The following is an 18227-nucleotide window of genomic DNA, read 5'->3' as shown; positions in this document are numbered from 1 at the left end:
ACTGAAGGAAGTAGGCCCTTCTCCTTAGCTGCTACAGCCCCCAGATTCTCTTTTGGAGTTACCTGCTCCCACTGTTGTGGAAGCAGCAGTTTAGGCCATGAGGACATTATACCAGTATCAAGACATATCCAGTTTTACTCTGTTCACTTTCTAATGCCGTGTCTGCCTTGTTCTTCTGAAGGTTTCAAATTTCAGCACCACTCTTTAACTTGGTTTCTTTCTCTGCTTGGTATTAACAACATTGCAGTGAGTTACTGGCATCTATATCCAGCAGGTATAGGTGTGCCAACCTGTCCATATTTTCATCTACCTCACAACTCAGTTTCCTCATCTTTCATTCTCTTCTCTGGTTAACTTCAATGATCTTATACTCTTTAAATTAGCTACACCTTCCCAGCACCTACATAGTCCTCAAAGTATTTTTTACGTTATGTTCTACATTTTAGATGCGATTTTGAAGATAAAGAAGTACATGCCTGCCTGCTTGCTGACTTAATCTTGCTTATGTTATCATGTTTTGCTTGTCAGTCTGTTCTGCAAAGTACTACCTCACTTCCCATTTCTTATCCCTTTTATTATCTTTACACGGCTTTGTGTTATTGCTTCCTTGGTTCTTCCTCCGCAGCTGAATCTCTTTGCATCTCCTCGTATATGCATTAAACTTAGTTTCCAAGTGTCCTTTGTTTACTTCCTTTCCTTGTGTTGCCCACAGAGTACGTACCTATCTACTCGTTTCTTTCATGTACTTTTCACATCAATGCCCAATGCAATATCATCTACAAGTTTGTTTCATATCTCACCATTCCTCCTTGATTATCAGCATCAGTATGAATGGAAAATAAGTTGTCTGTCAACCTGTAGGGTGAAGAATTTCCATATGACACACTTCAATAATTGTCTTTCCTCAAAGTCCTGAAGCTAGTTTTCAGTCAATATACAATTACTATATATAAAACAGCACAGACTGGTTTACCTGGGACTTAAGGAGGCATTAATGAACTGGGTGAAACAGTTGTTATCTCAACAACTTATAGCGTGGCCAGAGTTGAACTCACTAAGAAGTACATGCCCATTTCTGAGCTAGCTGGTCTTGAGAACTCTTTACAGACAGCACTAGCATTTCTAGGGCACAGTTCTTCTGCCTTATTTTAGATGTCTACTTTAGGATGGGATTGTTTCCTGAAAGTGTTGTTCCTCTCCAGTGACTAGGCAGAAACTGAAATAAAGTCTTTCTCTTGATATCAAGCACCTTCCCAGCCCCAGTTCTAAATCAGAAGCTTTTGTAGTTTTGACAAAATTAACGTAATAGCCTTTTTCAGGAAAACTGTGTAAATAAATGAAAACAAGGTGTGATTCATCTAACCAAATTTGCCTATTGGTACAGACACCCACATCTGAGATAGTTATCACAGGCTCCTTTATTGCCAGTGAAATAAAGTTATACCTCTGCTAACAGAACAGCCTGAAAAATTCAACTGTAGATGGGAGCACAGGTCTGGTAGCCATATTTAAGAGGTGCCTTACTTTTGCTTTAATGAGTCTGAGGCTGACTAACACAAACACAGACCTATACTGGAGGCATCTACAGCTAGGTGTTATGAATACTGCTCTCTGACTAACCTAGCTGTGGACAGAAATCAGTTTGATGTGCAAGGAACAAGCTGAAGAGAGATTTCTTTTTTACAACCATAAGGATTAAGATACAGGAATAGGAGTGGAAGCAGTGAATTATAAAGTACTTAGGGTAGATAAGAAGATATGCATGACTTAAGAAAAAGTAAAACCTGAACTGGAAAGTCTATAAGCTATCTATAGCATGCAAACACCAAAATAGAGTATTCCTTAGAGTGAACACCAAAGAAAGTTCATGACAAAGTCTGCCTTTTATCAATGGGCCTTAAATAAGATCAGTAAAATCTAGATTAAACAGATACATCTAATTAACACAGTAGTAGCAGTATTACTAACATACACAGGTAATTTGGCCAAGAACTTGTTAAGCTCCAGTACAAAGAGTACTTGTCAATCTAAGTGAGTATTGTCAATCTGAGCGATGACAGTGCCATGACGTCTGTAGAGGGGTCTGGAGGGAACTGTGGGGTAGTTCAGAGGTGAAGGGATCTCCAAAACACATTGGGTCCAATCAGAGCAGGGACAAATTTGAAGTTAGAACAGGTTGTTTACAGTCTCGCCCGGTTTGATATTGAGTACCTCTAAGGACAGAGAAGCTAGAATATTTTCAAGTTTGCTGAAGCTTGCAGAAATAATATTGTAGGCATGACTGTGGAACCAGCAAGCAGGCATAAAAATGACTTCTAGGTCTCTTCCAAGTCTGATGATTATGCTTTAAAATTTCTAGATCTAATCAAAATTTCATAGAAAAGAAAAGGTCATCTATCTGGCATGACATTGCTTTGGCAAACATGATTGGTGCTACCACATATTCAAAATTGTAGCTGAAGATATTTCTCTATTGAATGGAATATTCTGCATTCTAGTCTATGGTAATATCCTTGCTGGATTTTCCGTCTTTCAAAAATCCTTACCATGTATTAAATATATAAATATTGTATATTAATATTTCAAAATGCTCAGAAAGATGCGTTACTTTTTCCCTATTCAGCAAACATCTAAGGTGTTAGGAAGTTTGGGACATGGTTTAAACTCAGTCCAGTTGGCACAAATAAATTTTTGGATTTTTAAAATCTGTGCTGAAAATCTTTAAATCAGAATTAAATTAAGATTAAATTCCTTGCATGGATGGCTTACACAAATGAACATGTATTATGGATTCTAATTGAAAGGAGAAAATGTTTCTTAATTTGTTCTTGAAAATTTTAATGACTTGAGAGGTTTTCAGTTTCCAACATGGATCTTTTATGCAGTACAATTAGGCTTTGTGGTTAGTACACTAACTTAAGAATGTTCTCTAACTTATAAATAAATAAAATAAAGCTCAATATACCTGAATACAACAGACGCTGTACAAAAACATCTAAAATAATGAGTGTAATTCAAACATTTAGTAATAATTCAGTATCACTTTAACAAAATGTAAGAGAAACTGAAAACATTTAAATCTACATAATCTGATTATTACATTCATAATGTATCTCATTTCACACAACCACAAATACAGTTATGGAAAAAAAATTAGCTAGATGCACCAATAAGTCTATATTTGATAAAGCATACACTTCAAGGCATTACAAACAAACATAAAGCATTTAGAAAGTATAGTTTTCTATATGTTAGACTACTTCTATAGTGTCTATTTGTCCTTTCTTGAGTAAACAAAATCAGGTTGTTGGATTTCAGATACCACAGGAAAATTTTTTATTCCTTGATACTGGGCCAAATGTGCCTCAGTTCTTTGGAACATGTAGAAAAAGTAGATTTCACTTTTAAAAATACTGTGTTTCTTAAAAGGGTTCTTTTACATCTGTTTACTTCATGAACTATGATAAATATTAACTGCAACAGAGCCTAAATTTACAGAAAAACAAATTTTTATTAAGGAACTTCTTACCAAATGGACCTATGCCTAAACTCAACAAATCGTGTAACACTTGTCATCTCATCTTTGATGTATATACACTAACATTATATACTAGACCTAGAAAATGACATATCTATCATTTAATGTGGAATGCAAAAATCTGTAAATTAATCACAATAATATACTCTGTAATATGAGCATAGACAGGAAAATGCTGCCTAGTAATGCCATAGATGTTTAAATGTATTATTCAAATTTGGGCAATGTGGAAGAATATTAAAGACTTTTTAATGCAATTTGGAGTGCTTTGGGAGCAAATTTTGCTCCTTTATCTCTGTATTTCAGGAAGTAGGAGGTGCTTACATTTTGTAGTGTTTTATATTTAAATTAAAATAATTTAAAGCTTATATAATGCAAGTATTATTTATTTGCTTGATAATACTTAAACAAAAGTGAGCTGAAAGAGTAAGCACCATTCTGTTCCATAACAAACTGCTGACAAACAGCTGAGTAAGTGACAGTAATAAAAGCAACTCTTATTAACTCGAATTGTTTCCTTCGGTTCATGTGAGAATATTTTTTCTAAGCAGAGCTGAAGCTGTGTTCTTCTATTAAACATGCTCTGTGAAGCCATTTTAAATTTAAGTTCTTAGTCATACAATGATCTGCTAATGTTGCAATGTAATGGTAGTCTTCTTGTACTATTGTCTCAATGCATGCAAATAGATTAAAATTATGTTATCAACTATTAATGATGTATAACTGTTTTAAAGCTGTAACATCAACTCTAAAGCCCCAAACAAGCCTTTCTTTCTTCAAATTAATCTAGGCTTAGTTGATTTTTTTTTCAGTTGTCCATAAGTTAGGCTTAAAGCTACATTGCAAAGAAAAGATTACCACCTACACAGACAACAAAAAGTGTAGAAACCTACACAGAGCATGTTCTGATTTGGAGGAAAAAAAAAATAAATACACAGTCAGAGCTTTCAACTAGCTTTTCAAAAAGACAAAAGCTGTTGGCAAAAGTTATGGTTATATAAATGTGAATTTGAAGGAAAATCATCTCAGATGAAGTAGCTTAGCAAAGCATATAAATGGACTACACTAAACAGGAATTCATGCCAAATTCAGCTAGTGAAAAAAGGGTCAGGGCAAAAACTTCATTAAAAACATGTATAGAATCTAGATAATATTAAAAAAAAAATCATAATGGTGATGTGCAAACCTACCCAATGCATGCAGAACACTGCTATTAAGAAACTGAAAGAAGCAGTTTTAGTTTTGGTCTTCAGATGATAAAATGACAGGTCAGAATTAGTTTTTTTTATACAGCCTATCAAGGAGAGAATAGGAATAGCTCTCAAAACAGAATGGTAAATGTGGAGACTGACAGTTTACACACAACCAACCTCAATTAAGAACTAAACTTTGATATGTTCATAAAGAGGGGAGGAAGACCGAGTTCTTATTTCATAGCGAAAAAACTATGTGCCTCTACAGGATATCTGCATTAATGAGAAGCAAACAGGTTCCACTTATTGCAGCTGCAAAATCAGGGCAAAAGTTTTCCCTAATAACAATGATGTTTCTTCAACTACCAGTTTAGGATTTGCCAGTGGAATCCAAATGTGAGATCTGGTGGTTGAATGCTTACACTTCATCATGTCTGGAAAAAAAATGCACCAGATCGAAGTCCAAGACTGGATGTAAACATATCAATACTCATTTAACAAACCCAATTTTCAAACAAATGTGAACCGAAGTTGGTTAATTTGAAAAGCCACTTGTTGCCTAGTGCTAATGCAAGATGATGAGATTACCATGCAGTTTTCTTTAAAAGCATGATGGTGGCAGCTGCAAAAAATATGCAGGAAAGGATGCTCAAAACTCATCTAAGTATTAGATTAGGTACACAAAGAGTAAATCATTTATAATGAGGAATGACATTAGCTAAGTGGCACACCACATACGGCAAAGTTACAAGCCAGGCAAAGTACTCAGCAGTGTCTCAGAAAATGAGCAAAAAAAAGACTCCCAGATTAAAATAAAAGATTGTTTTACCCCGGTGAAACTTTGCCCATTAAAAAAATAAACAAACAAACAAACAAACAAACTCTGTTTTTGGTCCTTATTCATAGCCCTAGGAAATACCAGACTGAGACTGAAGGGTGACTTGTCCGTGCCAAATTCATCCTTCACAGAGATGGTATACCCCTAAAAGGAGCACTTAAACTGGTCACTATTTTCTGCTCACAGTTTTACAGATAATGTGTTCATCTTGTTTTAAATGATGTCTTGAACTTATACCTGTTATTAAGCAGGACAGAAAACAGTGTTAAAATAATAACAAATTTAGTGGAAAAGACTGCAGTCAGATATGGGTTTGTACGTAGCACTGTTACGGCACAAAATGGCATCTGTGATGGATGGGTTGCTCCAAGCTGACATCTTGCTTACAAGAAAACTGAAAACAGGAACATCTACATGCTGGAGCCTGATGGCAGAGAAACAGAAATTCTGGATGAAGCTGATGTGAGTTGGATAGTACTCATCGCAACTAGACCTCTGTAGTGTATGTTAGCATTTCAGAAGTGGCTGGAAGCAGTGACATATGTGAATTATAGTAAGATTTAAAGCTATAGATGAATGTACATAAAATGTGATATAACCAGAGCATTCTAGACTTACGCCTTATTTTATGTGGCACATGTAGAACACATCTAACGCTGCTGCTAACCATACTTCCCTTGCCATCCTCTTCTCTCCGCTCCTCTACAGCTGGGATGCGTGCCGTGTTTCCCACAACATGCTGGCACTGAGCTAATGCAGATGGGGTTTTGGGGAGTCTGTGTCTCCAGGAGACACAATCTCCTTTGCTGTGATTGAGATAGGGCATCCCATTCCCCAAAGGAAGCACAAAACATGCCCTCTTTAGCTCCTACATGGTGGAGAAAACAGAAGGTCTTGCTTCTTCCCACTCTCTCATTCCCCTAAAGTCACAAGACTACCTCTTCCCCACAAATGAACCACTGGCCCGTTTTCAAGAAGTCGTAATAATATTGTGACTTAAATACATTAACATAACTACTAACAGTATTAAAAGATTCCCTTGGCATTGGTCACTACTGAAAGATGGTGGCTCCGCTGCAGAAAGACACCATGAAAACACATTCCACCTGAAAATCCTTCCTTTGGAAAGACTTAGTTTTTATAAACAGTGCTAAGCAGCAGAAATGGATACAAATTTCAAATGAAAAACGTAGTAACTGAAGAAATACTCTAAGACCACCCTAAAATATTCCTGAAAGGAAATATGCTGATGTTTCCATGTGCTAAAGAGGGCTAAAAAGCCTGAAACAAAAGTTGACCCAGAACCCCCCCACCTTTTTTTTTTTTTTTTTTTTTTAAACCTTTTCCACGTTACTGGCACCAACAGTGGTTTGAAGAACTGCTGCTCTTTCTCCACAAGTAACAGCAACACATGGAGAGCTATGTGCTGCCTGACTTTCCACCAGGGCAAGTATGGATGACAAACGATATCCCTGTATAGAATTTATATTCATGCTAATTGCAGAGAATTACACACCAACATACAATAAGTTATTCCAATAAAGCAAATGGAATCACTGTTGTCCTTGCTATAAACAGCTTAGATTCAAAGATACAGGTCCCTCTGTCTGTGAAAATTCATACACTACTCACAACACTCTACCATTTTAACAGAATGGACATTTAGTAAACCATTTTCCCATATCTTGTTGAAATTAAGATACTCATTTTATGATGGCCATCACTTATCCATTCCTTAATTTTATAGAAGATAATTTTATAGATTTTATAATAATCAGACAGAAGCTCGATATTCAATATATGTCTTTCATGCAGGTGCACTCAGCTGTGTCTGCCAGCTTCAGTTCTAACTGGTTATTTGCTGCTTGAGTTGTTGAGAGATACCTGATCTGAAGACCAACATGACTTTTCAGATTTCTGCCAAGCTGCATTATATTTTTATGCTTTACCTTGCCCTTTGACAACACAAAGTTGCAGTTTCAGTGCTGTTTCCCAGTTTATATTACGTCACACGTGCAACTCATAGACATACATTTAATAAGGTTACTAACATAGGGAGCCTGTTTCTAACAAAATATTTAAAATACTTCCATCAGAACAGTAGCTAGTTATCAAATGAGGTGGATATGACTCCCAGTAATTTTGTCTAACTGACTTATCTCGACACTAATAATAGCATTGGCAAAATGCCTAAGCATCTTCTTTACAAAATAACAATATGATTATATTTACATATAATAAATAATTTATATAAGTGTGTATATAAAAGGTGAATAGACAAATCTGTATCTTCACATACAGAGTATATGTACCTGTACAGCTTTTGTTGCCAATGTTTTTGCTTCTTTACTGATTAGTATTTTCAAAGCGTCCTCTGCTTGGAAGATATCTTTAGTCAAGAACATTTAGATTTGGGGTTAAAGATTACTAATCTACTTTTACAGTGAAATTAACTCATGTGATTTCAAAGAAAGCTTTTGAAGTGTTTCTTATATATGGTGGAAGTGCAGATTGACAGCACAATAATCCTCTTCACTATTCTTATGATCAGCAGCTGTTATCCTATTTTTATCAACAACTTTGTTACTCTAAGAATTGCTTTTGCAAAATGTGAATGCTGCTGGTGAGATCATTCCACATAAGCAGACTTCTCTTTATGAATTTTTACATGCAGGCTCCAAAAATCTCACTGCAAGAAATAACCAACTGCCAAGCCATGCTCCCCCAACACAGGCCACATATTCTTTCCACTCATGCTCCAGATAAGCACAACCCACTCATCAATGGGCATATCCCAGACACCTTTATGACATCCCTCTCAGAGTCTCAGCATCTACTCTAAGGCCCTGGGTGAGCTCCACAAAATCATGTGATACTACTACTGCATACAAAGCCCAAAATAAGTGCTCAGAACTTTCCCCCCCGCCCCCATAGTTGATGCAGTCTAAGGTCTCAACGCTTTCAGATTCATATGAAAAGAATGACAAGAGCATCTTCTAACTGCAGCAAATACATATAACACTATCACAATGTCAAGTAGGAAAGAATGAGTTTCCACGTGGAAGAGGGTATTTTGTACTCTATTGCCTTCTGTGCCTCTAGGTGCATCCATAAGAAAGACCTTTGATTCAGTCTTACTACTCTACTTGTACGTACCCTTTCAACATTCACAATAAAGACCTGTTATGTGCCAGATAATGCACGTGTATATACACGTAGGTATGATGTTATGCTGTATGAACTGTGGCTTTAGTGTCAAATTATCCCCAAAGAAATACGAAGAAAGGATGAAAAACTATGGTAAAATTCTGTCTTTTTGAATTTAAGAAAAAAGGGGATGCTCTGGCCACTTTTAGACTGAGCACTGGAATCTGTGACAGGGCATGGGAAATCCCATTCCTTGACCTGTGGAAGGAATACAGTCTAGCCTGTCAGACGTCATCATTGATTTCATCCTCACTGTATTACCTGCTGTATGCTTTGGTCTGGTGCATCTCTACGCTAAAAAGACAACAAAGAACTTCAGAACTGAGTAGGTTATCACTAGAGAAATTAAATTTGAAACAATCTATACATTAACATAGAAATTAATATCAATAGAGAAATGAATATAATACAATTTTCTCACAGATGTATGTATTTTAGAAATGTGGTATATATAGTATGGATGTGAAGAGCAAGAAAGAAGGACATTAATTTCATCCACCGATTATATAAATGTTCATAGTGTGCGTTTTGGCTAGTCATTGTTCCTGTACAGAACAGCAAGAACAAACAACACGTGTACGGATATGATCCTCATGCAGTCTACGTATTTATTTATTTTAATATCTAACATGTCTACTGGACCCATCTTTGATACACGTACCAATAAAACCTGAAGAAGGAGGGTTGGGCTGTATCTTCTCTTTAGTGTTCTCCTGAATGATGTCCCAGAGCTGCCATATAAACTTTGGATGGAGAATATAAAACGGCTGGTTTGGATTCTTCCTGCGATGCTGTACATAGGGAGTGAACAGATTGTAGTCTGGCTTCTTATACCACTGGGAGGAAAAATAAATAAATAAATAAGAAGACCTTATTTTGATCCTATATTATCCAGTGTATTTTGAACACTACATGAAAAATAATGTGAATGAGTTTAATTCAGGTTCTTCAGAATAGAAGCAAAGCAGCCTTGCACCAGTGCACATTTGTCCTAGAAAGCTAGTCCTCAATCTGGGCCAGATCTTTCTTCTTTCTTCAGAGATTCCCAATAAGCAATATAGTGCAGTGGGATAAGCCAACCCCAACTCCCACTCAAAGGCCCACATTAAACAAGGGGCTCAAAAAGCCTTAATGCAAGACCTGGGCATGGAGGTGAGCCTTTCTCTGAAAGCGTCCTTGTCCTTGCTGACAGAGGCAGCAGCACGTGAAGCAGCCTGGAGGCAGCGGGTGTAGGAGGCAGGCAGCTCCTGGCATCTGTTGCTAAGGGAGTTGAGCAGACGAAGGTTTACTTTCTGCTTGCATCCTGCTCAGCTCCCAGCTCCCCCTGCCAAGAACCATCAGATCAACTGGTCCCACTGGAGCTGCAGCACCCGCCAAGGCTGAGGCTCCCAAAGTGACAAGCAGATGGATGTCTGCTGCTCTCTGTGAGGGGGTGAGCAGCAGGACGCAGATGGCTGTGGGGGTGTGGACACAAAGGGAAGACTGATAGGGAGGAGGCCTGGCAAGTGGGGAAGGTGCAAAGAGAGATTGCCATTGGGGTGTTGTATTTTGTCTAGGAAGGCAGAGGGGAGGATGCGGGAAAAAAAAGAAAAAAAAAGAAAAAAAAAGGGATGCAGTTCTTCACCTTTCTTGATAAAGCCTCCTTCTGAAATCTAGCAACATCCCTCCTTCACAAATACACAGAAAAATCACTGTTACGTGAAAACAGCAATATTTTTATCCAAAAAAACAAAACAAAACAAAAAAACAATCTTTATCATCCATTTATCCTAGCATCTCAGAGCAGATCATTCCAGTACAAATGCTGGCTACTAAGAAAAGTTTTTAATCAATAAACCATTTTTGACCAATTCATGTGATTTGACCAATTCTGTGATTCATGCATAGTGTTCTCTGCTCTTTAGATAAACATTTTGGAGTTCATTGTGATAAATGAGAACTAGAAGACTGAAGTACTAGATACATGAATTTTGTCCAGTGTTTTCAGACAAGTTGGGAAGAAGGGATCAAGTAGGCATCTTACCACGTTCAGATTTGCAGAGTAGGGGGCAGGATCCCAGGCTACTAAGATAACATCTTTGTACAAGGAGCTTTCAACAAAGTGATGGTTTGGGTTGGTGAGAATCTGCAAACACACATGTAAAAAAATTGCACAGAGTTAAAAGCAAATGGGACCCAGAAAAATAGCAAAATCCTTCTCTAAAATGAACAGTCCTCCTCACTCTGTTTGTTCTACTTTAATTCTGATTGATTTTAAGTAACTTCTTTTGTTAAAAAAAATAATAATAACAACAATAATAAAAAAAATAAAGAGCTTAGTCATAAACAGCACTCATGACAGTTTTAAGTACCAGTACGCTGAATTACTCTCCATCTGCGAGCAATGTGATGAGACCACTTGAGATGCTGCATAATTGTATATCAATATTACTTTGTGTTCTGGAACATTAAAATGAAAGCTACAGTATTTCACACTGTCTGTAGAATCCTCTTTTTGGACACAGAGAAACGTTCTTTGAAGTACTGAGGCCCCCAAGGATGCTCTTGTCTTTGCATTTTATTTATTTATTTATTTTTTCTTCCATTTTGGTTGTTTTCTCATTTCAACAGCATTAGGTCTCATACGAAGTACCTTCAAAAAGGCAAATTGGACCATAACAGTAAAAGCCTGTATACCTAGAAAAAGAATTCCAGGAACAGGCATGTGATAGTGCTTTTATTTTATTTTAAAGTAACAGTAATAATTGTTCTGCTCTCTTATAACTCCCTCCCACATCTACTGGTACTCTGATCCTCCCACCCTAGGTTTCCCTTTTACTCCTGCTGGTTTCTTGTTTCCCAGACCCTCCATGCTTAACCAGATCTCTCTGATCCCTAGTGCATCCAATCTTGGGAAGGATTGGACCAAATGATTTCACTACTGGTTGAAACAGCATGAATTTGGCTCCAGCTGTTAAACTAATCAACATTCCAGACAAATAAATTCATACTAATTTTCATTTCCCTTTAGGATCCAATGAGCCATATTTGATTATGCATATTTTTCTTCAGAAAAATAATATTGTTGCCATAGCAATATTCTTTCTACCATAAACTTTAAGCTTAATGACTTTCCATCAGCTTTCTACAACAAGAACAGCATTAGTCTTGCTGCCATCAGCATCACTAACTCCATTTCTCAGAACAGATTTTGCCTGAGAATGTAAACTCCTTTCTCGAGACTACAGAGTAAACAGACCAAAAGGTCAAGCTTTTAAAAGCTCAATTCTACAGTTATCATACAAAGGAGCTCTCACTTGCCTTTCAGCAAGCAAGAGTCCTTCAGAGGTGTTGTCCACACAAATTTCGCTCTTAGTGAGCCTGCATTCATATGTATGAGATGAGTTTCCTCTGGAATAACAATGTGTGTTGTGGCTGCACTGGTTTCCTTCACATCCTTTGGGCTTTCATAGCAGCGAACATGAGGGAAGGAGAGGGACACAACAGACTTTTAATCTCCTGAATGCAGGAATTTCCTACAGTAAGGAGAGGAGGGTCGGAAAGCCAGCATGGATTATGCATCTTCAGAATCGGTAAAGCAAGCAACTTTCATCAAGTGACTGTGAAGATTTCTCTCCTGGTGGTGGAAAGGCCAGTCTCCCAACAGGAAGCCAGAACCTCCCAGACAGCTTCCAGCCTCTTTGAAGGAGCAGAAAGGTGGTGGGAATACAAATATTTGTGAGGAAGCTGTGTGTGCTGACCTGGCCTGAATTTTAGTCACGCCCTGTGTTTTTTGGGGAGGCTTTGTGGAGAGCAAGTGATATTCAGCACAGAGATCACATGAGCCTCCATTACCACCACAGCAGGAGTGTGGCACAGCAGCTTGGGAACAAGGAGGATCCCACGCAGCAGCAAACAGCTAATTTAGCCGTTTAGTCTCTCTGAATTCACTCAGGAGCTAACAAAGCTCAAATCACTGCCTGGAGGCACTTTTCTCTTTCTTACAGAGAGCCTAGTGAGACTAGTCAACTAAATGAGGTCTCTAAACCCTCCTCCTTGCCCCAAGATAGGAGTTTAGGCGTGGTCAGCAACCAGGATGTTTCATCTAGAAGTAAAATCAAGAACAGTTAAGGAAGAAAAAAAAAAAAAAAGTTAAAATAAATGACACCAAGATCAATGTTCTCTTATACATTGATTTCACAACTGAAGACAGATATTTTGGCTTTCTTCCTGTTAGTAAAACAGGAGTCATATTTAACCCACATCATTTTAAAGATCCAGGCTGCCCTGCATTGTCACAAAGAGCTACAAAATAAGTGTGAAGGGAATGGCAGCAAGAAGTATTCTATATGTGGTGACAAAGAACATGATTTTATGCAGAGAATACACCCACCAAGGATGGACATTGCATAAGCCATCACTGAAAGCAAAAGAAAAAAAAAAAAAAAAAAAAGGAACTCATAAGAAAAGCTGCAAATGAAAATTCTGTTTGCCAAGATCAGAGTTCAGGCAATGTTTTTTTTCAAAATTAAAAAACTACTCACAGCCATAAGGTGTCACTATAGCTCAATGCATACTTTATTTGTTGACACTCATATGCAGAAAATCCCATTTTCTGTTTCCATACAGATGAACAAACTCATCCCAGGTGTAATATCCAATGGACATAAAAGTTTTTGTTTGTTTGTTTTTTAATAGTTCACTCCAAACTTTTAAAGAACAATGACTTGCCTAAAGTTATACATTAAGACAACTCAGTTCCCATTTCTTTCTCCTTCTAGCAAGGAAATAATTGGGGAACTGGAGAAAATAAGAAGAAAGCTTTGGAATCCCCACAGCTCAGGCTTTGTGAAGATCCCAGAGGTGGTGTGGCAAAGGTCTTTGGTACTTCTGACTCTGGCACCTTGCTGAGCCTTTACAGATGTAGGACACATGAGAAATTCTACAAACCAATTCTTTGAGACAAGGATATCAAGTAACTATTGCAATCACTCTACACTGACAGCATATGTAAACATCCCTGTAAGAGAGAACTTCTACCTGCTCTATATGTCATGACGGTTAAATCACTAGCTGTTTCCCAGATTACCCAACACTTTCTCAGAGGTTATTAATTTAATGTCATCTCCTACAGAAGTGATGCTGACTTGAATTCACAAAAGGAAGCTCTTACCTGGGAGTTGATGATTCGCATGGTTGTTTTATTTCCAACATCTTTTTCATAGCCACGCGTTGGAGCAGAATTAAATCTTAGAACAGCATCATGAGAATCTGGGAGCATAAATAAGGGGGTAATTTATATTAATTTTATTAGTCATACAGAACACTAAAATAGAACAAATGAATTAAGCTAATGTAAAACTTGCACATTTTTTCTTATTTTGATATTCTATGGATGAAAAATATTCTACTATAAGTAAACAAAAATCCTCTTGCATCTACCATTACAACATCCACCGGGGAGAAAAAAAAATCATAATAATTTATAAATTCAGCTTTCAATACTCAAAAAATGTGTACCCAAAATATTGGATAAAAATAATATGGGAAGGTTTGTTCAATTGGTTGCTATCTCTATTTCAAAATTTATGAAGAATTATTACACACAAAAGTATGTTAATTGCAAGGGTATCTAAATCAACAACGACACTCGACTATAAGCCTGAGTTTCACAGTACTGTATAATATTTGAAGCACCTCAGACCACCCCAAGCCCATTAACCAAACTAACTTATTCTCAAGGTCAGTACAAGTCCTAAAGAGTCTGTCTAGGAAGTTAATCCACAAAACTGCTCACACACAGAAACCTAAGGATCCCTTGGTAGCAAAGATCTAACAGAGCTGAACTGTCAAAGTTTCCCCACAAGCTGTTGACCTCAGAGTCATGCAGAACAGAAAACAGCTATAGGTCAAGTATGGGTCAAGCATAGATACTACGTGCAGTCCTCTGCTGGATGAAAGATAATCACCCACTCAGTGCTTCTTTTTAGGGGGTATCAAAGCCCAAAAAGGAGCGAGGGGCAGTAAGAAATGATGCCTATTGTCCAGAAACACACTGTCCTTGTCAATATTCCCCTATCCAGTTCACTTTTATCCCTTCTACAGATTGAAGCAGAGAACATGTTTCAGGCCAAAATGGTCATGTAATGCCTTAATTGCCTATACAGTTGTTTATCTCTAGTCACTTCAAATGTGGTTGGCTGTAGCTCAAAAATGGAGTAGGCAGACATTTCCAAAGATAACTAATATGCTTCCATGGAGTTCAGACCTGATCCAATCCAACTTCCAATCCAACACCTTTACTCCACACTTCTTGTACTCCAAAGGAGAAAATACTGTGTGACATGAAGTCATCAGTTCAGTCTCTGCCATACTTGCTTGCTTGAACGTGTGTCTCAGATAAGAAATTTTGCCAAATGTCCACTAAGCCCACCTTCTCAGTGGCTGGATAAGGAGTGGAGGCTTCTTCCATGTCCCTGTGCAGGAGCCACATATCTATCCCCAACACCTAACCTTCATCTGCATAAGAAAAGCCTCTCAATTTTGTGGAAGCTAGAGGACATGAAGTCAATAGAAGGTGCAGGTACCCCCACATTTCTGGAGAAGAGAAGGAAAATCAAATGTCCTTAATATTTTAAATTGATAAGCAGATTTCAAATACAAGTTTGGACAACTTTTTTGAAAACCTTTTGAGTGTGAGCTGGGAATTTGGTTGGGAAATGGGAATTGCATGCTTCACAGCTTAATTAAGAGACAGTGCACTGCATTTCCAAATTTTTTCACTCTGATTTTCCACATCAAGAGTAAAAGATTTTCCTTTACCAGAAAATAATAGATTAGGATTCAGTCAAACAGTAACAATAATTACTTTTAAGTTAACTAACTTTAATCTTAGTGTTTGGAGACAAGCATTCCAAAGTTACTGAGAGTTTGAGGTTTGGTCACATATCCCTGTTACTTCCTGATGATAACAAACAACTAGGTCTCCCATTAAGTAGCATAATCACAATGAGATCATTTGTTGAATGTGCATAACTTCCATACTTTCATTAAAAAATAAGTGTGGGGGCAGTGGGTGCAAAACACTTTAGAATTTCTGCCTGCATTTCTAATACGAACACAGAAGAGGGCGCTAAAAGCATACGAAGAGAAAGGTCCTGTGCTGCTCCTTTCTTAAGCCTTTTTTCTTTCAGGAGGGTAAATAGTAAGAATCTTTGCCTACAGCAACTTCATCAAGTAAGGCTATACAGCACATGGCCCAAATCTCATGCATAGGGTGTTTTTCCCCACTCCGTAATGACACAGACTTCGTGGTGCCTTTGTGGACACCTAAGAGCTTGGCAGGTAGGGCAAGCTGCCTCAAAAGAGCCAAGATGAGCCATCCAAGGTGCTTCTCAGCAGGCAGGCTGCTGGTGGTTTCAACCAATAGCCGTAGTCCTGATGCCAGCTCCATGAGGGGACTATCTTCTCCTACAGCTGTGCATTCACAGAATAAAAAAATAAAAATAAATGAAAGTGTATCTTACACAATCTGATCTTCCTCTTCCTGCTCAGATTCCTCTCACTTTTTCAGAGAACTAGAGGACAGGTAGAAAGGCAAGACCATAAGCTTGTCTGCACCACGTAACACCTGGACTCACATGGGAAGATAGCTCCTTCCCCATATGTAGAACAATGCAAGTAGATGCTGGAGCTTCCATTTTCCATATAAAGATGATGACACTGGAATGACATCTGTAGTACGCTGGCACTTCCACAGAGTAGCAATGGCCAGTAAGACCCATCTAGCTGCTGTCAGTCAGCTGGGCCCCTGCAGTTCTGTTCCCAATTCACTGCTCAGCCAAAAGTACCTGCCCATGGCCTGCACGACACTTAGATATTTTTTTTTTGTGAGTCTTGCTGCTCCACATGCTTTCCTGTAAAACAGGTAGGAGGAGATCTGAAACTTCAGCATAGGCCTTACAAAGTAGAATCTCTTCCCTTTAGGTGGCATCAGAGGAAAATTTCCAATTAAATCATTTTGAAGTGAATGGCATAAGCTTTCTGTGCCCTGGGTCCTTCTGACGGAATGGATACACACAGGAGTGTAAGGGCTCCAAATCTCACCCTGGGCTGCACCTGAGCATGCATGTGTCACGATGCACACTGCTATACATAAGTCAGTCACAATGTGTGGGGTTCTCCAATGGTCCTCTGGGTTCTCCAGTACAGCACTAAACTGTATTGGTGTGAACTGGGTGTACCGGGGAATAACAACAACAAAAAAGAATTTGTTTCAGTCAAGAATTACACACTGGAGAAGGGAGGAACTGTTAAACTATTTTACCCCAGAGACTTCTAGATCAGTAGAGCTTCCTGTGAAACTGAGGGTTACCCTGGTTTGACTTTTGCTGCAGGCCAGAAGGGTACCTGGGTTGTGTTGAAGGCCTATTAGAGCAGATTGATAATTATAGAGGCTCTAATCCCAGAGATTTAAAGGAAATCCATCTGTGTCAAAGAGATGATTGACTATGATGAAGCAGGTATTGGGATATGAGCTGGAAGATGGGAGGATTAACAAAGGCACATCAGAAGGTTTTTATAGAGAGCTGAAGGTGAAAATTCTTTGCTCAAGAAGCAAGCTTGAAACGTACATTTCATCCTTCTTACAATACTGCACATGTACTACAAAACGAACTACTGAGATGTTAACACAACTCGTAATAGTCATTTTTGAGAAGAAAAAATAAAACTGACCTGGATTAGTTTTATGGCTCCACAATCCTCTTATGAACAGCTATCACAAAACTCTCAACTTGGGGAATTCTGTGTAACATTGACATCTCAGCACCATCTCACTGACTCAGTGCAGCAATGGAAAAACAATGGGAGGAGATGCTCAAATTCATTTAAATTCACACTTGGAAAAGAGGTCAGGGGACTTAACCTTGGAGCATGAAGCTACTTACTCAGGGATCTATATTCTATATGCCTGTGAACTCTAAACATGCAGAAGATTAAGATGATGATCTACTGCTTCTTGGCACAGAGACAAAGTTTAGCCTGGGACAGTAATGTTACAAGCAGTTTCTCTATGAGTCACCCCAAAATATGGACAGGTACAACACAGCTTTTTGGAATAAAACCTGACTATGCCTCTAATCTGCTGAAGCAATAAACACACTGCAGAAAAATGCCAAATATTGTAGATCTGTTGAAACTAGTATCTTTTTTATACTACAAACTGTAATACGCTAAGAAGGCATCGTTGTTTTCTTCAAATCAAATTATGACTTCAGGCCAGATTTGCCTTTCAGTTATATTGCTCTGAAAGGGAACAGCTTCAGTGAGGTCTGTAAGTTCACACTCACAAAACGCTGATGAGAGAATAACCAGACCCTTTACAGACCTACACTTGAGAAGAATGAATCCTTTGAAAGACAAACATGAATATGTACGTGTATATACATATGCACATGAAGAGGTACATTTC

The 18227-nt window shown here is 38.1% G+C and overlaps 1 protein-coding gene across 7 annotated transcripts in view; it reads right to left on the bottom strand.

Annotated features, from left to right (window-relative positions):
• The window catches only part of ST6GAL2 (ST6 beta-galactoside alpha-2,6-sialyltransferase 2), a 51659-nt gene that overhangs the window by 6820 nt on the left and 26612 nt on the right, over positions 1-18227 (bottom strand). For 6 of the 7 annotated variants that reach the window (XM_068679576.1, XM_068679544.1, XM_068679536.1 and 3 more), the window contains 3 exons: positions 13929-14026; positions 10800-10901; positions 9438-9612 (listed from right to left, as the gene is read on the bottom strand). In XM_068679576.1, the coding sequence (XP_068535677.1) occupies positions 9438-9612; positions 10800-10901; positions 13929-14026 (375 nt within the window). Of the gene's footprint in view, positions 1-9437; positions 9613-10799; positions 10902-13928; positions 14027-17491; positions 18212-18227 lie in introns of those variants that run through there. The other variant, XM_068679583.1, reaches the window with a different exon arrangement.

This window comes from Anas acuta, chromosome 1 (genome assembly GCF_963932015.1).
Source record: "Anas acuta chromosome 1, bAnaAcu1.1, whole genome shotgun sequence".
Lineage (NCBI taxonomy): Eukaryota > Metazoa > Chordata > Aves > Anseriformes > Anatidae > Anas > Anas acuta.
The sequence above is the reverse complement of the archived record's forward strand: the minus strand, read 5'-3'. Positions and strand labels throughout refer to the sequence as shown.